We start from the raw sequence: 27,692 nt of genomic DNA on the forward strand, positions 1-27,692 counted from the left end.
ACACATAACTCATTTATCAGATTTAGTTATTTTGTTTTGTTTTACGTTTGTATTTTGTTTTTTTTTTTTTTTTTACCAAAATCTGGCTCAATTCCATGCCAACAGCAACCTTAAAACTATTATTACCAGGAAAAAAACATGATGTGTTCAATACTTATTACATAGATAAATAAATCCGTTAAATAGCGTACAATGTCCTGGTAGCTCATTCATTTATTCATTAATTCATTTTCTTTTCAGCTTAGTCCCTTTATTGCCACAGCGGAATGAACCACCAACTTATCCAGCACGCGTTTTACAAAGCGGATGCCCTTCTAGCTGCAACCCATCTCTGGGAAACATCCAAACACACTCATTCACACTTATACACAACGGACAATTTAGCCAACCTAATTCCCCTGTGCTGCATGTCTTTGGACTGTGGGGGGAAACCGAAGCACCAGGGAGAACATGCAAACTCCACACAGAAATGCCAACTGATCCAGCCGAGGCTCAAATCAGCGACCTTCTTGTTGTGAGACGACAGCACCACCAACTGCGCCACTGACTCACCGTACTGGTAGCTCATTTCCTATTATTTGGCAAGAAATTGCATAGAAAATATGATGCTAACTTTAATAAACATAAGTAATTTGTGTTTCTGATACAGAGCAGAATCTTAATTTACTGTTGTCTGTTTTGCAGTGGACAAGGTAAAAAAACAACAACCAAACTGCATACATGCATACATCAGGAGAAGGAAAAAATAAAAGAGAGATAAGATCAGGATGTGTATTGTAGTGGGCAGACTGCCAAAAAAAGCATTCTTGTGGTTAGCACCACCTCCTCATGAATTTGCCATAGGCAATGAAGCGTTTCATGTTCAGTGTGAATGCAGTCTGTCTGCGATTCACCTCGCCATACTGCAATGTGCTCAATGTGACAGGGCCTAAAGGCTGAAATTACTGACGACCTGTTACAGGCAGTTTAGAATCAGTTCATTTAAGGAGAAACTCCATTAATCCTACACTTTCTTTAAAGACTCTATAAAGACGTTATGCAATCACACATCTACAAAACCCACAGCATCAACTCCTTACCCATAACTTGTCAAATAAGAGACAATGCTACATTGATGAGGTTTACGGCAATCCGTGTTTTAGGTGTATTACGGTAAGGGAAGCCCTAACACATGTACTAAATGAGGTAACGAACAGAGAATTTGAAAGTCAAATCGCATGTAAAAATAAAGCGCTACAGACGATTTTGAGGGATGTAACTAACCCTTTAATAGAATAGGAAGCATAGCAGGGCACTTCATTTTAAAGATTTTTGTAGTAAAACATCTATTGGCAATCATTCATTCAAATCGACCCATGTGAAAAATAGTAAAAATAATAATCCTAAACTTACAGATGCTGCTTTTCTCGTGAGAATGGGTATGAGAGGTGTTTCTCGTGTTCAATCTGACGGTCCCCAACTTTAGGTTGCAAAGGTGCTGTGAATTTCTGCATAAACCTGCTGGCCTTCTCCACAATGCTGTTTCCATGGCTTACTTCATATTTCTGAAAATCATATGTATGCACAGGAGAATCCATCATATACGAGTAGAAAGCATATATTTAAACAGATACAAATAAAGGGCAAATACCTTTATTGTGGGCATTTTTAGTTTCATAAACTCTGCTTCTCGACAAAGAACTTCCCAAGGAGCGTGGATCTTCAAGAACCCCACGCCAGGAATTTTATTCTGGAAAACAAAGAAAAACAAACACGATTGGGTCAAAATTGATTTCATTCACTATGAGGACTTTAGTAATCATTCCAAATAGTTGGGAGTTGTTTCTTTTTGCTCACCAAGTTTTTATAGTATTTTGCTTCTACATACAGTTGAAGTCAGAATTATTTGCTGCCTGTACTATTTCTTTTCCAATTTCAAACGAACAAAAGTTTTTTTTTCCAACACATTTCTAAACATAATAGTTTAAAAAACTCATTTCTAATAGCTGATTTCTTGTACCTTTGCCATGATGACGGTAAATAATATTTTAAGATACAAGCATTCAGCTTAAAGTGCAATTTAAAGGCTGAACTACGTTAATCTGGCAATTTAGGGTAATTAGCCAAATGGTTTGTTCAGTTGCTTAAGGGGGCAAATAATATTGACCTTATGTTTTTTTTATTTTATTTAAAAACTGCTTTTATTTTAGCTGAAATGAAAGAAATAAGACTTTCTCCAGAAGAAAAATATATTATAGAATGTACTGTGAAAAATTCTTTGCTCTGTTGAACATCATATGGGAAATATCAGAAAAATTTAAAATTCTCCGGAGGGCAAATAATTTTGACTTCAACTGTAGATTGTTTGGGTTCTGTAAGTCTGTGGAATGTTTTTTTTTTTATTGGTACACTTTAAAAATATCTTTACAGTATTAGCAATTGCATGCAATTTATGAGTTGTATTATGTGGCCTTAATCTCTGCTTTGACATCTTTTGATGTTTAAAATCTATCTACGACATTTAATATCTGACATTTTTCATAGTTTGAAACAACATTACTTCAGGAGTTTGCACTTAGATATTGTACGATAATAAAAGCAGGTTTGGCATGCTGTCTCAGAAGAGAACCCTGAGCTCGGAGTTAATTGAGCCCATGGCTCCTGCCTCGTCGATGAGCATGTAAAGGCTCCTACACATCGGGATGCTTTTCGTTTGTGTTTATCGTCAGCGTTTTATGAGATGTTTTTTCGTATTCAAACCCAAGCGATTTTCATTGGCGTCAAGTAGAAGAGCATGAAAAATCTCTGATTGACGTTTGATGGAGCTGCACAACTTTAAGCTTCTGAAACCCCGCTTATAACACAGAAGAGGAAGAGAGGAAGTTCACACGCTTGTTAAAGTTACTGGTAACTCTAACAAGCTTGGATGGTTCAAGTAGCAGCTCCAGCTCTAGCGATAAAGAAATGATTATTGTTCACCAGAGCAATAAGCAGCTCCATGTTCATATCGCCTCTGGGCATCTTCTTCAGTGTGCGCTCGCATTAACAGTTTTGCGATTGAGCGCCTCCAAGTGCTGTTTACTGTAACTTCAGCAGCTCCATGCACGTGAACAAAAGTGCCAATCTGATTGGAGGAGAAGGTGATGCGGTGCGTCAAAAAAAAAAAAAAAAAAAAAGAGAGCATGAGGCATTTCTTCAAAAATGACGCTTTTACGCTTGACATTTTGCTCGTTGGTGTGCACGATTACATTTGCGCCCTTTATTTAGTCATGGGGGTGCTAAACGTCGACGGAAAACATGAGCAAAAGGCGTCCCGTTGTGCTTTAAGGAGAGTACGAGATCAAGTAGTTCTCGAGAGCTCACCCTGGTAAAGAAGGAAAGGGGGAGTTGGGGTGGATGAGGGGTTTCTTGGGAAAACGAAGATAAGGAAGTAGTTTTAGCCAGGCTACTTATAGTGAGTTTGGATTAATTTGATTGGCTAACTAATGATTATAGATGAGAGGCCAGCTGTGGTCAATCATATCACGTGCTCCTCTCGAAATTAGTTTGTGAAATTTTACTTACTAATTCATTCATTCACTTTTTTTTCTTCAGCTTAGTCCCTTATTTATCAGAGATGGCCACAGTGGAAGGAACAGACAACTATTCCAGCATTTCTTGGATGCAGCGGATGCCCTTCCAGCATTGGGAAACACCCAAACATTCTCACATTTACACACACTCAGACATTATGACCAATTCTGTTTACCCAGTTCACCTATACCGCATGTCTTTGGACTGTGGGGGAAACCGGAGTACAGGGAGGAAACCCACGCAAACACAGGAAGAACATACAAACTCCACACAGAAATACCAACTGGCCCAGCCGGGACTCGAACCCACGACCTTCTTGCTGTGAAGCAACAGAGCTAACCACTAAGTTACCAAAACAACATCATAGTTGTGTAATACCAAACATTAGCAGGAAAAGTAAACAGTTTCTGTAACATCATTTACATGACAACAGACAATGTTTTAATTCAATTTCAAACTACTACTAAAAAAAAAAACATTAAACTTTTCCACAATTGTTCCCCGAGCAGAGATCAATATCCCATAATGCAATTTGACAAAATAAATAAATGAAAAAAAAGAAAAAACATGAATCATAAGCAAAGGTAAATAACTGATATTTTCTTTAGATTATGAAATAAAGTAAGGCCACATTTTTTCTCTAAATCAAAGGGTCTATGATTAGTTATACAAACACATCTTAAATGTATTAAATCTAAATTTATTTTGGGTTATATAGTTATATATTAAAGGCATAGTTCACCCAAAAACAAAAATTCTGTTTTTTATTCACTGACTCTTCACCTCTTTGAGTTTCGTTCTTTTGTTGAACACAAAACGAGATATTTTGTAGCAAGCTGAAAACCGGTAACCAATGACTTCTGGAGTATTGTGTTTCAAACCATGGAAGTAAATGGTTACAGGTTTCTTACACTGCAAAAAAAAAAAAAAAAAAAGCTTTTCTTACTTAAGATTTTTTGTCTTGTTTCTTGTCCAAATATCTAAACACTCTTAAATCAAGCAGAAATTTCTAGACAAGAAAAACATACTGTCTTGTTTTAAGATATAATATGCCAAAATTAAGCGAGTTTTTCCTTAAAACAAGTTAAATAATCTGCCAATGGGGTAAGTAAAATAATCTTAGGTCAAAAGGAAAAACAAGATGATTTTGCTTACCCCACTGGCAGATTATTTTGCTTGTTTTAAGGAAAAACTCATTAAATATTAGCATATTATTTCTAAAAACAAGACAATATGTTTTGCTTGCCTAGAAAACGCTTCTTGATATAAAAAATTTTAAATATCTGGACCAGAAACAAAACAAAAATCGAAGTAAGAAAGCATTTTTTGCAGTGTAGCCTTCTTCATAATATCTTCTTTTGTGTTCAACAGAGTAAAGAAACTCAAAAAGGTTGTTTGGTACCACTTGAGGAAAAGTAAATAGTACATTTAAAATCAATGAAATAAAGTAAATTTACATTATTGGGTGAACTATGCCTTTAAAACACTTGCCATAGGAATTCTGAAAGATAAGAAACATGCAAACCATTCATAAAAGGATCACAACATGGACTAGATTTATTTACAAGCATTAACACACCAGATTTTATCTATCGCGAAGGACCTTTTAAGAGAAAATAAATTCTCACATAGGAAGAAGAAAAAAAAAATCTCAGGCATGAAGAGAAGGACTTCACTCTTAGTTTTCTGAAGCTGAAAAGAGGGTTATGTAAGATTTGCTTCAAATGACCCACTCTTGTTATAACTCGCATCCCACACACAGGGTCTGACCCAGTCTGTTCAATCCCAGCCGCTGCTTTCAGAGAACAACAACACAAACAGGTATTTCTACTTTTGGATCACATTATATAGGCGCATTTGCACAGCTAATTCAACCCCAATTAAATTGAAGAAGACATCTTGACACTAAATAAGGCAGCCGTTAGCACTGACATGACTTAACCTGTCCTTTCATTGGCAAATCAATATATCTGAATGTTGTTTTCTAGATGCGACCTGAAGGTTATTCTCAGCAAACGACACTATTTTGGTTCTGCTTTTGTTCCCACATATTTTAAGGTGATACTTTGGTGTCTTTTTTTATGTTTACATTTTATTAATAGTTTTTTTAGCATTCAGGATAGCTGCCATACAAGTGTTTGCCATTGTTCAAAAACTATTATTCATTAGTTATACAGAAAAATGTTTGTATACAGTATGTAATGCATGTATGTATATCTATAAAATATAGACAGTGAAAGTCATAATTATCAGTCCTCCTCAACTTTTTAGCCCCCCCCTACTGTATATATTTTTCCAAATTTCTGTTTAACAGAATGAAGATTTGTCAACATTTCTAAATATAATAGTTTTAATAACTCATTTCTAATAACTGATTTTTTTTTTTTTTTAATCTTTGCTATGATGACAGTACATAATATTTTACTACATATTTTTCAAGATGCTAGTATTCGGCTTAAAGTGATATTTAAAAACTAGGTTATTAAGGCAAGTTAGGGTAATTAGGCAAGTCATTGTATAAGGGTGGTTTGTTCTGTAGACCACTGAAAAAAAATTATTGCTTAAGGGGGCTCATGATATTGACTGCTTTTATTGTAGCTGAAATAAAACAAATAAGTTTTTTTCCAGAAGTAAAAAATATTATAGGAAATACCGTGAAAAATGTCATTTAGGAAATATTTGGATGGATGAGACAGACAGATATATGCATGCGCACGCACGCACGCACGCACGCACGCACGCTTGACGCACGCACGCAAGCACGCACGCACGCACGCACGCACGCACGCACGCACGCACGCACGCACGCACACACACACACTTTTATGCAAAAGTTTGGGCACCCCTCTGTGGCTGCACACTTATGTCCTCTTTATAAGAGAATTTCACAGTGAAATGCCTTTCGGTTTCTAGAGGAAACTAGATAATGTCATGTTTTTCAGACAGAAATCCATAGTGTAGTAGTATTGAGATGTGTGAAAGTAACCTGAAACTAAAAAAAAGAGTGAAATATATAATGGGATATATCGTAATAAAATTGCTGATTTGAAAGACCAGAAGGCTATGGCCTGCAAATATGAAAATTATCAAGGGTGCCCAAACTTTTGCATAATAATACATATATATATATATATATACATATATATATACACACACACACACACACACACACACACACACACACACACACACACACACACACACACACACACACACACACACACACACACAAACACACACATATATACACACACACACATATATCACATATATATATATATATAAATACACACACATATATATATATATATATATATATATATATATATATATATATATATATATATATATATATATATATATATATATATATATATATATATATATATATATATATATATATATATGCATTATATTATGCAAAAGTTTGGGCACCCTTGATAATTTTCATATTTCATAATATATATATTTTTTTATTTTTTTATTATTTTTTTATGCATTTAAAAATAAATACATCACAGAAGGGCTAATAATTTTGACTTCAACTATACACACAGAATGAATAAACTAACAAGCAAATAAATATATAAATATTTTTTTTGCAGATTTGTATGCATCACAATGTAATTCACCAAATAATATTAAACCCAATGGTAACATGGGGTTTAACAATGGTTAAACCAATGGTTAATATTTGGTTAATATTTGACAGGTTTAAAGGAGTAACACATTTAAAGAAGTGATCTTAAAGTATTTGTTTTTTTAAACCTTGTTTAAATAATGTCTAATCAGTATTTCTCTATGTTTACATTTATACTGCCCTCATCAAGCTTGAGAGTTATGGGAAAAACACATAGCACTCCACTTTGAACTAAAGAAATATTGGTTTTGGAACAAACTTGTAACTGAGTTGGAATTATATGATTCTTAAAAGTCTAGTATTGTTAAAAAATTATAATAATAACACTCAAAAATCAAAAGATGTCTTATATAAGACCCTCTGTGGAAAAATAAAAAAACAATAATAAGAATATTAAAGTGAACTCAAATGATTTGTATGCAGGAAACAATTCCCCACACTTTTCAAAGAGCTGTTAATCTTATTCCTTCAAACTAATACTTCCGTTTATTATCATCAGCATGAAAAACATTTCACTCGCTTGATGACGAGTCCACTTTGACCTCTTGATTTAATTCTGACTGATCTGCACATGAGAATGTTCAACACTGTGGAAACAGTCAAATCCCTATAATCTGTGAACATTAAAGCAAAAGCCATGCGTTTATAGATATTACGCTTTAAAAAAACACAACCGCTAATCATAATAAGATTTCAAATGAGCAACATTAAAGTGAAAAATTGTTCCATAATTACCAACGATCAAATACAGCTAATTTTTACAACAAGCACTAACAAAATAATCATGATTGGGGAACAATTTCCAGTGTCCTAAGAGTGACAACACTTTAACATCAGTAACACAAAAGCTTACAGTGTTTTCACAATACTCTCTAGATAATTAATAAACTTAAGACAAAGATCAGAGCTTCTTCACATGGAGAAACGCAACTAATAAGATACTTGCCTAATAAAACTGAAGTGTGTATTCCTCTACACCGCTGAAGTGTTTCTAAACTGGGTCAACAGCAGCGAACGGTTATGCTGATGTACAAAAGAATCACTTAAACCTGAATTCATTAAAAAAGCTAGAGAGGTTAAGAAACATAATTGCACATATGGTAATACGCAACTTTAAGGTCACAGGAATGCATCAAATGTACTTATTTTCAACTGATTGGACTTTCCATGGGGACATTAGTCCCAAGTATCCAGATTTTTTGAAAGCCTGGTACATCTAAAGCAAATTTAGGCCTACTAGCTGAGGTTTCAGTTGTAAGTTTTACTGTTGGATTTCATTAGTGGGTGGACGTTAACAATCAAAGTGAGACTGTGGCCTTGAGAACTGATTGTTTACACTGGTAGTTTAGTTTGAAACATCACTTGGCATGCATGAAACAGGCAATTACATTGAAAGTTTGGTTGCCCTGAAAATGTAGCTTAATTCGCTAAACTGTATAAGGCAGTCCCATAGTAACCTTTGAATTGGCCCGCCATCCCGTCTGAGAATGGTTTAGAGCAGAGATGGTCAAAGTAGGGCCTGCGGGCCGAAGTTGGCCCATTGTACCTGTGATTTGGCCCATAATCCTATTTGAGAATGGTTTAACGCAGATATGGCCAAAGTTGACCCATTGTAACCTTTGATTAGGCCCATAATCCCATTTAAGAATGGTTTAGAGCGGAGATGGCCAAAGTTGGCCCATTGTAATCTTTGATTTGGCTCATGATCCCATCGGAGAATGGTTTAGAGACGGCCAAAGTAGGGCCGGCGGGCCAAAGTTGGCCCATTGTAACCTTTGATTAGGCCCATAATCCCATCTGAGAATGGTTTAGAGCAGAGATGGCCAAAGTTGGCCCATTGTAACTTTTGATTTGGCCCATAATCCCATCGGAGAATGGTTTAGAGATGGCCAAAGCAGGGCCCGCAGGCCAAAGTTGGCCCATTGTAACTTTTGATTTGGCTCATAATCCCATCTGAGAATGGTTTAGAGCAGAGATGGCCAAAGTTGGCCCATTGTAACCATTTATTTGGCCCATAATCCCAACCGAGAATGGTTTAAAGCAGAGATGGCCAAAGTAAGATTGCCATAATTAACAGCAAGAACAAACATAGAAGTGTTGTCTAATGGACAAGCACCAACTAATGATGTTTAAAATAATTTAAAATGCCAAAAGAGGTGGATTTATACCCCATTTCAAAAGTAAAACATAGTCTAACAGGTAGTACAATAAATGCAGTGTGTGAGTGAGAGGGGGCTGTGTTTCTATATGATCCGGTAATGTTGTGGTTATGTGATTGCTGGTGTTGGTTGCTGTATGGGTAACAATCATGACTGTTTAAGTAACTAGGTTCATTTCAATTAAATAAAATATTAATCTAATATTCAGGGCATTTTTGTGTAGGTTTTGGACAATTTTCGGGCTGGAAAAAGTCAGCTATATCTAGCAACACTGGCCCCATGCAGCGTTTCATTGGCTACAACACTTTCTAATGAGATTATAGCAATGATTGCTTCTGGAGAGTTTTTAAACTTACTTAAACCACATACCTACTAAAGTATATGCAGATGTGAGATATCATGGCTTGATATAAATAAATTATGTCTCTTACTAAAATATGTAGTAGAAAACCAATTAGTTTAGGTGTGTATTATCATTTAGGTGTATATTACTACTGTTTCAGGTGTGCAGTTGACGTTAAATGGACACACTGGCTGGGCTACTGGTACTGTCTTTAGATATTTTTACAATATCACAGCTCTGTGATCTGCAACGTCCTCTGTTTGAAACAATTTTGATTTTTGGAGCGAACTAACAATTTAATAATAGTAATAGGTAGAGGTATGGGGCTTCCATAACCCAAAATGTATATTAAATGACATGCATTTTTTTTAATTAAGCAAACCTCGTGTTTTTTTCTGCATATTTTATTAAGAGGCAGATTTATTATGCTATATTAAAGTGATAGTTCACCACAAACTGAAAATTCTGTCATCATTTACTAAACCTTCATTTGTTCCAAACCTTTTTGACTTTCTTTCTTCTGTTGAACACATAAGATATTTTGAAGAAAACTGAAAACAGGTAACCATTGACTTGTATGGCATTTGTATGGCATTAGTTTGTAAAAAAAACTCCTAAAGGTTCAAAATCACTTGAAACCTTAATTATTTGGGGGGTGAACATGGTGAGTAAACCTTTATTTCCTTACGTCAAACAAGCCTCAATACATAGAGTACCCTTTAACCAAGTGTCTAGTCCTCAACAAGCTATACGAGAGGTATGAATGTTATTTTTATTCATTCTCTTTCAGCTTAGTCTCTATTTCAGAGGTCGTCACAGCGAAATGAACCGCCAACTCTGTCACCCACCAATATTGGCTTAGCAACCGTAGCTATGCGCAGGGGCTCTGTAAAGCTTTCAAACCAGGGAAACAAGCCAAGGCGTTGTGCATATGGATCGGGCAAATCTGACACCAGGTATCCTTAAAGTTTGGACAGGGTGCTGGAATTTGTTTTTCCTTTTCAAAACCTAAAAATCAAGGGGAGAAATGTCATCGTGGATCAAGCTGTTTGAGGGGCGCTGAAGGAGCAGTTAAGTTGGTTTTGTTTTGATATTTCTGACACATTCAGTGATAGACGGTAATAATTCACACACCTCTTACCTTAAACAGATCTAAACTATGTTTCCTACAAAAATGCAAAGCAGGTTATGTTATAGGTTATATGTTTTTTGCTCGATATTATGAGCACTGCTCCGTTTAAGCCCTCGCCATAGTTGTCATACCAAAAGCAGTCATATTTCCATCCATTTTAAGCAACGAATATTTGAAATTACATTTGAACAGAGATATGATCACAATCTGAGCACTTGCGATCAATATATTTCACCTGCAGCTGTTTTTCAGTAATTCATAACCCTCATACCCATGTCAGAGCTACAATTTACAGATGTTTTCGTCAGTCTTTTGGAGATTTAATCATTGGTGACGATGTTATAGCACATTAGTGTCTGTTTATTTACTTCTGCTATTTATACTTTGATTTGCATTTCAATTTATTTATTTCTTCCACTTAACTGCAAATTAGAATAGAAACGGTATAAAGAGCACACAAACATCCTGACAGTTATAGGTACTGTACATTGTTATGGGTCAGTGATGCTAATATTTGGCACAAACCCATTAATTTCCCCTTTCTGGCTCAATGAATAAATTAAGTAGAAGCCCTGTCCATGTGTGTTTCCTCGTCGGTTAGTAACGCTATATTTCATTGAACAATAATTAATCTATTAGGCTAAAAATAGAGAAATCACTATTTCATTAGTTATTATAGATTATTTGTAAATTTGACCTCTCCTGCTGTGCATGAGCTAAGCTGTTGAATGGTTAGCATATGAGGCGGCTATGCTAACCTAGTTTCAATTTTGATTGAATTATTATCGAACTGGTTGTCTATTATGTGGTGAATATACCCCTGTAATGCTTACTGCAGTCCTTTTTTGTCTGGCTTTTTCAGATATCTCACCTGTTCGCCAAAAAAGACTAAGTATATCCCTGGGAATGTCTGACACTGGTGCATACATATTGTAATAGACGTGCCAGGCACGAAAACTTGACATGTGTAGCAACAGTAACAAAGGAGGGCGGGGCTTTGCAAAGGGTCAATTTAGTTTATTCAATTCACCAGTACTGCATGTCTTTTGATTGTGAGGGAAACCCATGCGAACAAGGAGTGAACATGCAAACTCCACACAGAAATGCCAACTGGCCCAGCTGGAACTTGAACCAGTGACCTTCTTGCTGTGAGGCAACAGTGCTAACCACTGAGCCACGTTAATTTATTGCCATTAATGCATAAACGGAAATGAAAACAAAATGTTATTCATCCAAACAGTAAATTCAGTCATTGTAATGGTAATTTATTGACTTCAATGTGTTAAAGCAGCTTTCAATTAATCTACCTAAATTAGGTTTGTTATGATATTGGAATTCGATGCCAATCAATACTGTAATTTTGAAAGTGTCCATTTCCCGCAAACATTTGAACGCTGTTGAGCAAGATCCTAAACGGCGCTGATTTGCCATTGCGTTTACCTGCTCAACAGAAATGACTGTGATTGGTGGTGAAGGTCATCATTTCACCAAACTCACCGAAGTTTACTGAGGTGTAAACACCACCAAGAAAGCCTCGCCCTCTACTCAATATTTTATTTCAGTTGGAAGTACATCAACATACTGAAATAAAAGTCTCATCAAATTCCGGTTTACGCAGATTTTAAAGGGAACCTATTATGGTGAAATCACTTTTATATGGGGTGTGTGTATATAGCCAGTCTCTAATTAGTAAAACTGTAATAATTCTATTTTTTTTTTATAAACCACACTTGATAAAAACATTCTCTCTTTATACTGTACGTGTCATCAGAGTGAAAAATTTCCGCCTATTAGTGATGATCTTTCACTAATTAGCATAGACAGCCCTGAGTAAGAAGCAGCCAGCTGCCATTACAATTTTAAATATGCCACTTTGGTGACATATAGGCTTTTGTAGCTCCACCCTCCTTTGCAAATGAGAAGAATCTTATTTGAATTTAAAGCGACAGTCACCAAAATGGCACGATCAAAGCCTAGAAGGGGCAGTTTTATAGAGTTATAAAAAGTTATTTGTGTGGTATTTTGAGCTGAAACTTCACATACACATTCTAGGGACAGACTTAATTTACATCTTGTAAAAGGAGGCATAATAGGACCCCTTTAAATGAGTTTTTAATGTAAACACAAAAGATTCTCTATTTGCTTCCATTGTGTTTCGTTCATATAAATTACAGAGATGAATGGTTTGAGATTAATAGTAAACTTTTGTACATTTTCACTGCCAAACAACCCAAGAAATGCACAAATGCTGCTTATAAATTGAGAAAAGACACCATAAAATCTTGGAGATTTCACAGACGCCACTGTAACTGAAAGCACAATATTACTCACCCCTTCCTCTTTTTCCATCTCAAGGCCCATTTCACGCAGGTTCTCCTCAAACTCCTCTCTGCGGAGCCGCTGGTCGTCATCATGGTAATCCAGCCTCTGCTCCTGAGATGCTAGTTCGGGGTCCGGAACCGGTGGGTTTGTCTGGCCTCGTTTTTTGCAGCACAAACAACCCCCCAGGCAGGACTTGGATGACTGTTTGCCAGTGTTCTGGGGCTTCTGGATGTGGTAGGTGAGCACATAATCTATCCGTCTGTGACCATCCTTAAAGTACGGCCAAAGCTTTGGGTCCTTTGGTTTCTCATCCGCCTGCTGACTTTTCAGGAGCTGAGAAAAAAAATCAGTTTGTACATTTATATGCATCTATAGGCATATTTAGACAGGCTGCACAATATAAAGTTTCAGAATTGATTTCGGAATGTGCAAAAACATAATAGTAACATTGTAAGATCTGCAATGTTAGCTCAGTTGTAGTTTATTCATCTGTTACACTCAAAAAATAAATCTTTTTTGCTGTTTGTTCAAACTACTTATTTATTGTGCTGAATCAACAATTTTTGAGTTTTTTTAGAGACAACTTAATTTTTTAAGTTCAATCTATGTAAATTTGTAAAAACAATTAAGTTAACTTTATTCATTCGTCTTGGGAAAAATGAAGGGCTCATTAATGATACGTATAGCCCTATATACATTTCTGGGTATTGCAAAATACATCCCAGGAGCTACGTTTTTTTTTTAGCAGTTTTTGTTTTTTCGCGAGGCCACTGTGTATGCTTTTTCAGATCTCAAATTTCTCTTACGAGTGCCGTTTGTGCCTGCTGTCCTTGTGTAAACAAACAAGGAGGTCACTGTTGACTGACTGACCGGCCCTCCCACTCATCACCTTCCCTAAAGCCAACAGACAGTGTTTTAAAAAAGCTATCCATAAAAAGAAAAGCCCTCGTGGCAGCCTGATTTTTTACCACATTTTCAGATTTTACCACGTTTTTACCCTGTTATTTACTTGTTTATTTAATTTTTTGCCTTTCAACTCCTTTCTGCGTCTCAAGTCCACTGATGTACATGGTGAGCTACTAGGCAAACTGGTAACAGAGGAAAGGTCGTCCACACTGAGGGTAAGCGGTCAGCTGGTAGCACGGAAAGAAAAACAAGCTGTCGGTGGGATCATACTGCCCTGTAGCATTTGTTTTAAAGAAATACGAAATGCCGCCATAAATACTTCTGACTACATAATTTGCGTTCTACAGAAATGTAAATGGGGGTACGTTTCACAATGAGCCCATGTTGTTGTTTTTTTAAGGCAAGTGGTTGTAAACCAAGTGTTTATATGAGCTGAAATTAAACAAACAAATTAAGTTAAACATTATTGAATTAATTTCTTTGTTATATTTAACCGAGAGGGAATAGTTTGCATGACTGTAAGATTTCAAGTGCATTTAAACTGTTTGTTTATAGGAAATTATAGCCTTCATACACAATTTTTTTGCTGCTCGATTAAATTCTTTAAAATAAACAATCAACACAATTCTTGATTTTTTTTGGGGGGGATGGGGGTCAACATAACTGTTATATAAAAAAAAAAATATATATATATATATATATATATATATATATATATATATATATATATATATATTTTATTTTGGTGTTATTATTTACATTTAATTATTCAATTTCTGTAACTGAATACAGTTAGACTCTCCAAAAAAGCCCATACAACGCTGTCTGTTTACTTTATGCAAATGAACTGTCCTACAAAATCTTCCCAATCAATCCAAAATTATGAATAATTTCCAAATACAGCAATTTAAAGTCATTTAGGGAAATTATATTCATATCGCAACATATAAATCACCGAAAACTATCAATAACTCGCAGCTTTGCATAAAATATATTGTAAAAATTATCTGTAAATTAGCAGTTTTCTGTATTTAGCGATTTATGTTTTTATTTTCCCCTGTTTATTTATAATTTTGAGTTGCATTATGGGACCTTGATCTTTCTTCCGACAACTTTTAACCTTGAAAAGTTGGAAAAAGTGTCTTTTATTAACATTTTTAGTAGTTTAAAGTTATAAATTGTCTGGTTGGCGTTGAATATTATAATACAAAATCCTTTTAATAAATTGACAGTACATTTTCTGTCAAGTAAAACTTTTTAAAAACATTATTTTCTTGTTTGCTTTGTCTTTAAGGCCGTGACTGTAATATTTTAAGTGCATTTAAACCATTTATAAGAAATTATAGCATTCATACACTCAAAAATCTGTTTTTCTGCTTGTTCAAATTACTTATTTTAAAATGAACAGAATCAACACAATTCTTGAGGGTGATTTTGGACAACTTAATTTTTTTATGTTCAATCATCTTACAATCGGTTTGTGTTGGGAAGACATGAAGGGTTTGTGTGGAACTCAGCATTTTTTTATAGTGTAGTTTTAACAAAGATTAATTATATTTATTTTTATATGATGAGTGTTATTTATTTACATTTGATTATTCAATTTCTGTACCTGAATACAGTTTAAAACAATATCGGTTTATTTTATGCAAATTAACTGTCCTACAAAATCTTCCCAATCAATCTAAAATTATGAATCCTTTCCAAATACAGCAAATTAAAATCATTTGATGAAATTATGTTCATATCACAACATAGAAATTGCAGAAAAATACCAATAACTAGCAGCTTTATTGGAAAGACACAGTAAAAATGATCCGTAAATTAGCAGTTTTCTGTATTTTGTGATTCATGTTTTTATTTTTCCCAGTTTATTTATGCTTTTGAATTGCATTATGGGACCTTGGTCTTTCTTCTGACAACTTTTAACCTTGAAAAAAATTGAAAAAGTTACTTTTATTTAAATTTTTAAAAGTTTAAAGTGATATATTGTCTGGTTAGCGTTGTACAGTATAATACAAAATACTTTTAATAAACTGCCAGTACATTTTATGTTACGTATAAAAAAATAAATAAAAAAAAGCTTGTTTGCTTTGTCTTTAAGGCCCGTGACCGTAAGATTTCAAGCGCATTCAAACCATTTGTGTATCAGCAATGATTGCATTTATACAAAATTGATTTGGCTGCTTGTCCAAATTACTTATTTAAAATAAACAGAATAAACACAATTTTTTTTTTTACGGGGACAACCTAATTGTTTTATGTTCAATCAACTTAAATTCGTAAAAAAACTAACAAAGCTAACTTAATCGATTTGTGCTGGGAAGACACGAAGGGATTGTGTAGAACTAACTTTTTTTTTTACAGTGTAGTTTTAACAAAGATTAATTATATTTATTTGTTTATATGATGAGTGTTACTAATTTACATTTGATTATTCAATTTCTGTACCTGAATACAGTTAGACTCTCCAAAAAAAAAAAAAAAAAAAAAACCCATAAAGTGATGTCAGTTTCATTTATGCAAATTTACTGTCCTACGAAATCTTCCAAATCAATCTAAAATTTTCAATTCTTTTCAAATATAGCTAATTAAAATCATTTGTTGAAACTATATTTATATCACAATAAAAATATAAAAAAATAACTCGCAGTTGTACAGAAAAGAAACTGTAAAAATTATCCGTAAATTAGCAGTTTTCTGTATTTTGTGATTCATGTTTTAATTTTATACTTTTGAGTTGCATTATGGGACCTTGATCTTACTTCCGACAACTTTTAACCTTGATAAGTTTGAAAAAGTGACTTTTATTAACATTTTTAGTAGTTTGAAGTGATAAATTGTCTGGTTGGCGTTGTACTGTATATTATAATACAAAATCCTTTTAATAAACTGACAGTACATTTTCTGTTATTTCACAGACTTTATATATTATTTCTTAAACGTTGTATTATTTCAAACTACTAAAACGTCAATAAAAGACACTTGTGAATCACAAAATACAGAAACTGTTAACATATATTTTACAGTGTATAAGTGTAATAAATAACAAACTTTACTGATAAAAATTATTTATGATCTTAACTGGTGCCTGAAATTAGCCAGATACATTCACTTCCAAAAATAGATGGTGTTCTCTTATTTCATAGTCTTCTCAGAAACTTGATAAACAACACCTTTATGTGAAGGGTGTGGTAGATATCTGGTAAATCTTGAGTTAATTGCTTTCTCCTGCTCCAGCCTACAACGCTGAAACAACTATAAGCAAACCATTGACAGACTGACTTTCCAGAAAACGGTAAACATTGCAGCTCGGTGGCACTTTCAACGTTTCTCTGTTTGTTTGAGCTCAGGCAGTCTGGGGCGTTGGTCGTGTGAACAAAGACGCATAGAAAACCATTCAAAAGTGAGACCCAGCAAACAGATCTCACTTAAGAAATTAGTTCATTCCTTTAGGGAGAAAAAAAAAAAAAACATGTTTTGCATGTGTGCATCCATGCTTTTGTGCCATATGAGGACGCAAATTTGTATAATGACATGGGAGAAGGTGACTTGCTGTATAAGGACATTGCACCACATTCCCATTTTTTTAAAGGATAAGAAATAATACAAAATGAGGACTTTTTGTTTGGAAAAGTAAAAATGCACACAGTTTACTAAGTGAGGCATGGGTTAGGGATAGAAAATATAGTTTGCGAAGTATAAAATATATAGAACGTCGCCAAAATTCAGGTCTCGTTCAGGTCTTGTTTGGGTCAGTACGACTTTATCTAAAAAGAAACTAGTGCTTTTACTCAACAAAAGTCCAATGTTAATGTGACAAGTAATGTTTCTTCTCATCATTACAAAAACATTTCCAATAAATGCTATTCTTTTAAATCAAAGAATTATTCAACATTTTTAAACAGACTACTAAAAAAAGAAAGTTTGCTTGAGCGGCAAATCAGTGTGTTATGATGATTTCAGAAGCATCATGAGACACTGAATACTGGAAGTAATGGCGGGTGAAAATTCAGCTTCGCTATTTAGTTAATTCAATTATAGTTTATATTGAGTTAATTAAAATATAGACCATTTCAATGTGGTCATGTCATTGGCCCATGAACATTTCCTGCGTGTTAAACAGTTTTATAACAAGAGGCCATTCAACCATAATTTAATGTTAAACCAGCTATCATAACATTATTTATCAGTTGTGTCTGTTTATGGATTCTTAGAAGCTATACAAATTCAAAAAAATGTAAAACAGGAAATATGTTTGGTCCATTGTTTTTGTTTACATCCCTCAAAATGGTCTATGGTTGTTTCCCAGTGCTGGTTTGTAGCTGGACGGGCATCCGTGGCATAAAACATATGCCAGAATAATTGGCGGTTCATTCCACCCCCGGATAAATCAGGGACTAAGCTGAAGGATAACAAGCGAGTAAGTAAAATGTGCTTATTTTTAAATTATAAATGACATTTCACAGTATTACAATCTCAAAACAGTAGTGTATATCTGCAATGTCTCGAGTGTATTTTTAAATTTTTTTTACGAGATTGTATTTTGTTTTGTTTTTGAGATTATTGCATTATCTGAAAGCTAAATAAATACGCTTTAAATTGATTTTCAGTTTATTTGAGTAGGACAACATTTAATATATATATATATATATATATATATATATATATATATATATATATATATATATATATATATATATATATATATATATATAGTTTTTTTAAGCCCCCTTAAGCTATACATGTATATTACAGGTGGGCATAGATATAATTTTAAAATCTAGATTAATCTAGATTAAAATGGCTCATTTAAATTCTGCCAAAGACATTCAGAATATGTGTGCTACCCAAATAATAAGTCTTTGAGAACAGGTTTCTCAAGCCAGGTGGCGCATTAGACCAGGGGCTTATCTCCTGCTTTTAAAATGAATCACAAACTGCTTAAAAAACTTTTCTACTATGATAATTGGTGATGAAAATAAACGATGTTCAATAAGATATACTTGTGTTTACTAACTATTTATTCAGTTAAACATGAATTTTGAACTATATGTCTAAATAAGCTCCAAACAGCGATTTTTGATCACCTTAATCCGACTAAAGTCATAACTGAACTAAACAGAAATGGAATTAAGACATGTGGAGTAAAGGACCACACACACACACACACACACACATACACGCACATTTCAAAGTGCGGAAGTGTTTTTCCTTTCTATTTGGCATGCGTTATTAAATTCCATAACACTCTCACCAGTCCTTACTTCTTATTTGCGTCTAATTCTCCAGTTTGTCACGGTGGCATGAGTGAAATGTTCATGAGTTAAAGTGAAACTGCCGAACTGCAGTTAAAGTCAGGCATCCTGCTGATTTGATTCAGGCGGGCACCGGTTTTTTTGTCAGACGGCTCACTGGTCAGGTAAACATCCTTGCTAAAATATCAAGTTAAAAGTCATCATAGCTTGCGTAGAATAGACCCAGCTCCCAATCCAACTTTGAGAATAGATTTACGCCGATATTGTTTTTTAATCGCACGATAAGAGTCTAATAAGAATATGAGGGTTAAAAATCTAAATGCTGATTATTCATTCATTTATTCATTTTCTTTTCAGCTTAGTCCCTTTATTAATCCAAGGTCACCACAGCGGAATGAACCTGCCAACTTATCCAGCACTTGTTTTACGCAGCGGATGCCCTTCCAGCTGCAACCCATCTCTGGAAAACATCCATACACACTCGTACACTACAGACAATTTAGCCAACCCAATTTACCTGTACCGCAAGTCTTTGGACTGTGGGGGAAACTGGAGCACCCAGAGGAAACCCACTTGAACGCAGGGAGAACATGCAAACTCCATACAAAAACACCAACTGACCCAGCCAAGGCTCGAACCAGCGACCTTCTTGCTGTGAGGTGACAGCACTACCTACTGCGCTGCTTCAAATACTGATTAATAAAGTAAAAATGTATTTGCCTTTAAAGTTGTATTTTACGTTTTGTCAGTTTAATGGCTAATTTGTACCAATTCATATGAGTTCAGTCGTACGAAAATATACGATTTTACAAAAGGAGACGTGGTACCCAACCCAACCCCACCTCTAACCCCAACTGTCATTGGGTGATGAGCAAATCGTACTAAATTGTATGAATTAGATCGTACAAATTCATACGAATTAGCCACTAAATCAAAAAGTTACGAATTGCCGTGAGATTGCGTTGAAATAACTTCATAGAATAAGATCTTGCCTTAATATTCTAATGATTTTATGACATTCAACAAAAACCAATCATTTTGATTCACAATGAATTTTCAGGTATTGCCAAAAGAATTCCTATGAACACTAAAAAATTATTTTGCTGCTTGTTCAAACTGCTTATGTAAAATGAGCTGAAACAACACAGTTCTTAAGATTTTTTAGCACAACGTAAACGTTGAAACTTGTTAAGTTAACCTTAATGATATATGTTGGGACGATCAGAATGAATTGTGTGGAACCCTGCATTTTTTTACAATGCATGGTTTTGTGGTTCAAAAGATCACCATTCTTTTACAATTAATTGGAAGTATAGGGTTTGTCTTACCGAATAATAGAGAAAATCTTTCAAAACCAACAATAACAAGGTAATTTGCAGTGAAATTCTTCATCTCTACCAATAAACAGTGCAATTATGCATTTATCAGAGCAGAGAAGCAATTTCCCTCCTGTTACTGTTAAGCTCAGACAAGGTTTTATTTTGTTATAGTTATTCAGCAGATGCTTCAAACCAATTAAGTGATATAACCAGTATAGTTTGTTGCAGAACATTCAGTCTGCTTTGCTTAAGAGCAAACCAGTGCTCCGTAACTCTACGGTTCATGCATCATCTCTATGAGGTTTGAACTGAGACCTTTGGGTTTCCAGCCCAGTTATTTAACCACTTGTCATGACCACTTCTGTGTAAAGAGGAAGCGGGAACCACAATGCTGGGATCTATGTGAACACCACACATCTATAAAGAGAGTACCAAAACACGCATGACATTTGTGACCTGTATGTCGTCAGCTGCAATAATATCTGGCATAAGACATGTGTCTGACGAGGTTAGGTGTACGCATTAAAAGCATAGCATGCAGTCTCAGCTCGCATGTGTACCTGATCTGCAGCCAGACCATTCTCAATAGCTGAGAGAAGGAAGTCAAAACGACTCAGATTCAGTTAGCGATTGCCCCCAGACTACTCTTTTTTTTTAATAGACACTCCTGTGAATATTTCTCAAGGTAGATTGGTTTCTAAACAAGACACTATTAGGAAAAACACATGGATTTAATTGAAGATTTGACTTTAAAATATAATCAGAGATAAAGCCTTTTAACAATGTACTCCCCCAGCAAGGATGCAAAAATAGATTTTCTTCATAGCAAGTGTTTTTTATATATTTATTTGGCATCACAAATGTGATTATATCGTTTGAGGTATTTATAATGCAACATCTTGTACAGAAACTGATGGGAAAAGAAAAGTTGCTATTTTCTAGACCAATATGGATGGAAATCTACTCTCATTTTGGAACAATAATCCAATAATGTACCAATAATGTACCAATAATGTAATAAACATCACAATAATGTAATGTCACTTCACATGCTGCAGCCATGGTGTGTTTCTGTTGATCTTTGTACACAATGTAACTAGAGAAGAGTCAAGCTTTAAACAGAACATTTTTCAAAACTCTTTGGCCATTTTTGAGAGACATGTTAAAGGTTTAATGTGATTCAATGATTTATGCCAAGCTAAGCTAAGCTAAGCTAAAAGTGCTCTCTTCAGACACGGAAACTGGCCGAATGGATTAAAAAAAAAGGGTAAAACTTATCTGTTTATCTCTTTAGGAGTTGTAAAGAAGGCTATTTTTTTTTTAAATAAGGCGGAGTGTTCCCTTAAACACATGGTTGAATAGATTTGTATGAAGTCATTCAGGATTAGCAGAGGGTATCTCAAAGTGACCAGCCTGTCCTATAAATTTGCTTAGACCATCAAATACACCTTCAGCATGCAAAATACTTTTGCAGAATACGCAAAATGGCCAATGTTAAAAATGTTACACTATCTGGAGCACAACTACTCCTGGCCCTAACTACTATGTTCTTGCATCCAAAAAGTAAATACAAAGTACTTGCTGTGTTCATAATGTATTGCTGAACACTTCTGCCGCTCTTGAGGTGGGATATAGTAGGGTTAGAAACCAGTTTGGTGGTATAGGTAGAATTATGTGTGGGTTTGGGTGTAAGGTACCTGACAAAAGTCTTGTCTTCGATCCCAGCTGTAAGAACAGCAAATAATAACTTGACTTGTAGTCATCTATTGAACTGCATCACAATCTTCACAAATACTGCAGAAGACCTACTGGAACCAGCATAGACCCAAGATTCTCATAGAAATCAGTCAAGTTTGGTGAAGGAAATGTTATGGCTTGGGGTTACATTCAGCATGGGGATGTGCGAGATGGCAACATCAACAGCCTGACACATTAAGAGATTTGTGCTGCCAAAACCACATACTTTAGTCTCCACATCAAAGTTCCTGAAAGCAAAGAAGGTCAAGGTGCTCCAGGATTGGCCAGCCCAGTCACCAGATATGAACATTATTGAGTATGTCTGGGGTAAGATGGAGGAGGCATTGAAGATGAATCAAAAGTATCTTGATGAACTCAGGGAGTCCTGCAAGAACGCTTTCTTTGCCATTCCAGATGACTTTATTAATAGATTATTTGAGTCATTGCAGAGATGTATGGATCTACAGGCCTTTGCCTTTCATATTAGCCACTTCTGATACCAAATGGTCAACTAGAAGCTATTATTTGTTCCTAAAACTTAGATGGGCGACAAGACTTTTGTGAGGTTGGATATTTAATCAATCATAAGTACAATGCAAAAATGTGTATTTACACAATTAAACATTGTAAGAAATCATCAATTTCTAGTACATATTGGTTAAGGCCTCCTTATATAATCCAACTGTGCTCCAAAAGATTTGCTTTTGGCAAGTTTGAGCTTTTGTGAAAACAGATAATTGGTGTTTTGAAGAGATTGCTTCACAGTACTGAAATGCAAATGGGAATATGCATGTAATTGAACCTCCCCAGCTTTAATTTCATATATCACCCGTTCCCAGAGTAAAAAAAAAGTGTAAACTGAAGCATTCAAATGCGTATATGTGTCCCTAATTTGCCTTGCAAATAACGCCATACTAGAAAGACAGGAAACAGGTGAGTGCTTAAAGTGAAACCAGTATTACGTCTTTATCTCTGGAATGAAAAACGAGACAGAATGTGTGCAGAGGAATGTTTTTTTTTGTCATTTGTCTTGACTTACAGTAGTGTGGGGATATAAAGAATCCCTTGTGCCTTTAGAATTGTCTTCATCAATCCCCTTCACATCCAACGGGACAGATTCATACTTTTCATTTCGCCACATGCTCTCCTGTCCTGACGGCTGCTCCTCTGTGCTGTTGAAACCCAAGAGTTTCTCACCTGTTGGAGAGGAAATACATATTTTCTTTAGCGGAAAGAGTTTTGCTTTGCGATATGACAAAAATGAAAGCAAAAAAAATAACAATCTCAACTATTCTCTAAGTCACTGAATTCAAATAACTAGCTTGTGTGAAGTTTAGTTTGAATTTCATTCGCAAATCTATATGCAAAATAAGGCAAAAGAACAAAACTTAAAAAGGCAGACAAGTGCTATACAACCAAACACACACACACACACACACACACACACACTTCATATTATTTTCACGTCTTAATTTTTTTAGGTTTGCATTTTTCAAAACAAAATACATTTTATTTAGTCTTAGTATTGTGTTTTTTATTACCATAATGACTTCATTTGCATTTTATAAATCAATTCTCTGGAGGAAAAACAAAGAGGGCAGAAGGGGTCAATATAGTCTTCATAATGCATGCATAAGGGCTGAAGAGGCTTGATAACAATAATGCCTTCAAACCCAATTACACAGCAGCAGAAAGCACATGCATTTCATTTCACTTAATACACTCATCAAAAAAAAAATCCAGTGTTTGACTCTAGCCTAATAAATAACGTGTCCTTAAAAAGGGGGCAGCGATACAACAGGTTAATACAGTGTAAACATTCAATCTCAAATAAAATAAATAAATAAAAAAACAAAACATGAGCTTTACAAAGCACAAATGTTCTCCCTAGAATGCATATGTAGGTCAGTGTGGGATACAAGTGTGTGTATGTGTGTGCGCTTAACCTCAGATTGCTCCAAGGGGATTGTCACTGCAATAATGTCAGCATGTCTTTTCTCTCTTTTTTACTCAATCTGAATTTTAATGGGTTAAATTAAAACAAACACTCAAACAATCATTATTTGGCAAACATAGAAACCATATCTATCTATCTATCTATCTATCTATCTATCTATCTATCTATCTATCTATCTATCTATCTATCTATCTATCTATCTATCTATCTGTCTGTCTGTCTGTCTGTCTGTCTGTCTGTCTGTCTGTCTGTCTGTCTGTCTGTCTGTCTGTCTGTCTATCTATCTATCTATCTATCTATCTATCAACTGTTTTAATTATCCATCCATCCATCCATCCATCCATCAATCCATCTATCTATAAACTGTTTTAATTATCCATCCATCCATCCATCCATCTATCTATCTATCAACTGTTTTAATTATCCATCCATCTATCCATCCATCCATCCATCCATCCATCCATCCATAAACTGTTTTAATTATCCATCCATCCATCCATCCATCCATCCATCCATCTATCAACTGTTTTAATTATCCATCCATCCATCCATCCATCCATCCATCCATCCATCCATCTATAAACTGTTTCAATTATCCATCCATCCATCCATCCATCCATCCATCCATCTATAAACTGTTTTAATTATCCATCCATCCATCCATCCATCCATCCATCCATCCATCCATCTATCTATCTATCTATCTATCTATCTATCTATCTATCTATCTATCTATCTATCTATCTATCTATCTATCTATCTATCTATCTATCTATCTATCTATCTATCTATCTATCAACTGTTTTAATTATCCATCCATCCATCCATCCATCCATCTATAAACTGTTTTAATTATCCATCCATCCATCCATCCATCCATCCATCCATCCATCCATCCATCCATCCATCTATCTATCTATCTATCTATCTATCTATCTATCTATCTATCTATCTATCTATCTATCTATCTAATATTAGCATAAAGCAGTCAAGTTGGTTTTTGAAATGGCTAGTTTGATACTAGTCCAATGGAGTAAAATGAAAATGTCCAGAATCAATCTCTGCCCCTGGAGCTGGTAATCCATCTGAACCATCAATAAGATCAATGAGGTCAGGCTAATAACCAAAGGTGATCAAGCATGTTCTACTAAGAAGAACCCATGTAAAACCACCTGCCATCAGAAGAGAAACTCGGGTCACCAATAGCATCCCTGTGCTACTGCATTCTAACATACTGTAACCAAAACCAATTGCATCATTATAGCATGACAATCAGTGGTGTTAAGTGACAAATTACAACTACTTAATTTACTGTAATTGAGTAGTTTCTCTCAGAAATTGTAATTTAGTAAATAGTTTTAAAAACAGCACATTTTCAGTGCTGTATCAGTATTTTTACTCCTTTACTTTCCATCAACCTGCAGTCACTACTTAATTTTTTTTCCTGTAATTTTGTTTCCTGTCTATGGGGATTAGAAAAATCAGTCCTGTGATTCCTGTCCAATCAAAATGCGCATAGAAAGTAAATAGCATCTTACTGAGCTACCTCAGGACATGCAGCAAACTGTTTGGAAGCATTAAAAGTGTTCAAAACGATGTCCGAAATCTTTACATGAGACATCTTTACCCAGAGACAATTTAGACTGCATGTTACTGATGAGAAAACGAAAGATGTCGACTGTCTCAAATTGCCAAATTGCCTTAAACAATAACTAAAAGCACTACAGAATGTTACGTTTACACACACATGCACAAATTGCATGTAAACACATCAGCTTTTCACAGTGCAATACTCACTACTCTTGAGTACTCTTATATATACTTTGATCAATATTTACAAAAGATACTTTTACTCTACTTGCACTACATTTTTGGGCAAGTAATGGTACTTGTACTTGAGTATGATTAGCTCTTTCCACCACTGATGACAAATAATCATAATAATACATCAGAGCAGTTTTAAAGTCAACATGAATCATTTTCTTCTTAATTGTGACAAATATGTGAGAGGAAACACTTTTTAGACTTAATTGTGTCCATTGGGAATTGATTGGATTAGAGATGAGCGGAGATGGGAGGTCATGGGGAGATGAGCAAATCATACTGCAGTAAAATGTTCAGTACTAAAGAGATCGTACAAATTAAAACAAATTATCCGCTAAATCAAAAAGATAAGAAATTGCCATAAGATTGCGTTGGTTGGCCAGACAGAATCTGCTGACATTATTTTGCCATTTCTGCACAAAATTTGGCACACAATTTGTGGATTTTGTGAATATTTTCAAAATAATTCTGCGTAAATCCACAAATTGTGTTCTAAATTTTGTGCAGAAATGGCAAAATAATGTCAGCAGTAAAACTAAAAAAAGTAACTAAAAAGTAAAACACACTAAATAAATATGAATAACTTCAACTTTTAAGGTTTACGATGCAATTCCAATAAGAACCACTTGTTTGATAAATAAGTAAGTCTCTCATACCATAGCCTAGGGGTGTAACGGATAATACGGATCAAGGATCAACTGTAGATCACAAGCCCCCGTTCGGAACACACGTGACACTTGACGTGGGTTATTAACTTTTTAACTTGTAGGTTAATCCAACATTTATAACAATTGCAGAGAGATCGCCTCCTACATCGTTCAAATCATGTGTATGACAGCATTTTGGCTTCCCTGTGAAATATAATGATGATGGAAAAAGTTGTGGTGGGACCTAAATGCTTTCTTAGGTTATTAATTAAAGGTGTTTTCTTTCTCTGCTTGTTTATCCTGCATTAATGCATTCAGTGTAAAGCTGCACAATTAAACATTAAAGCATCGTGAGCTCAATTCAAACCTGCGCAACATGAATGATAAATGACAATGATTTGCATATGTTTATTAATCCTTTGAAGTGCTGCATTCAAATCTTACACTTTTGCAGTTAGTAACAAGTATTTAAATAACACAAAAGTATTGGGAGAACAGTTTATAGTTCAGATATGAACACTGATGTTCATGGTAAAGATTAAATTCACCGTTTGATGGAACTTGACGCTGGTGAATGTTGTAGCAATTAAATTGTGTAATCAACAGGTGGCGACAAACACCCATCAAAATTACTGTGTCACTGAATAGGTTTTCAAAAATGATCCACCTATGATGAAACAAAGTTTTGTGTAAATTGTTGAATCATTTATTGAAAATAAATATGATACATGTTGTGCAAGATGTTAGATTTCTACATTTAGGATTATCAGCGACAGTAGCAAATATATTTTTTTATTGAATATATTCCTATTTGTATTTGTATAAACATGACTAAATGTGGTATTTTCACAGGCTTTTAAAAAAAAGCAGCATCAAAAAGCGGAGTTCACTGAAAA

The 27,692-nt window shown here is 34.8% G+C and overlaps 1 protein-coding gene across 19 annotated transcripts in view; it reads right to left on the reverse strand.

Moving 5' to 3' along the window:
* ano1a (anoctamin 1, calcium activated chloride channel a) overlaps positions 1-27,692 on the reverse strand; it is a 330,549-nt gene that overhangs the window by 84,572 nt on the left and 218,285 nt on the right. For all 19 annotated transcript variants that reach the window (XM_073906384.1, XM_073906385.1, XM_073906379.1 and 16 more), the window contains 4 exon segments: positions 23,408-23,565; positions 13,158-13,481; positions 1,631-1,729; positions 1,393-1,544 (listed from right to left, as the gene is read on the reverse strand). In XM_073906384.1, coding sequence (XP_073762485.1) covers positions 1,393-1,544; positions 1,631-1,729; positions 13,158-13,481; positions 23,408-23,565 — 733 coding nt within the window.

This window comes from Danio rerio, chromosome 7, assembly GCF_049306965.1.
Source record: "Danio rerio strain Tuebingen ecotype United States chromosome 7, GRCz12tu, whole genome shotgun sequence".
Classification (NCBI taxonomy): domain Eukaryota; kingdom Metazoa; phylum Chordata; class Actinopteri; order Cypriniformes; family Danionidae; genus Danio; species Danio rerio.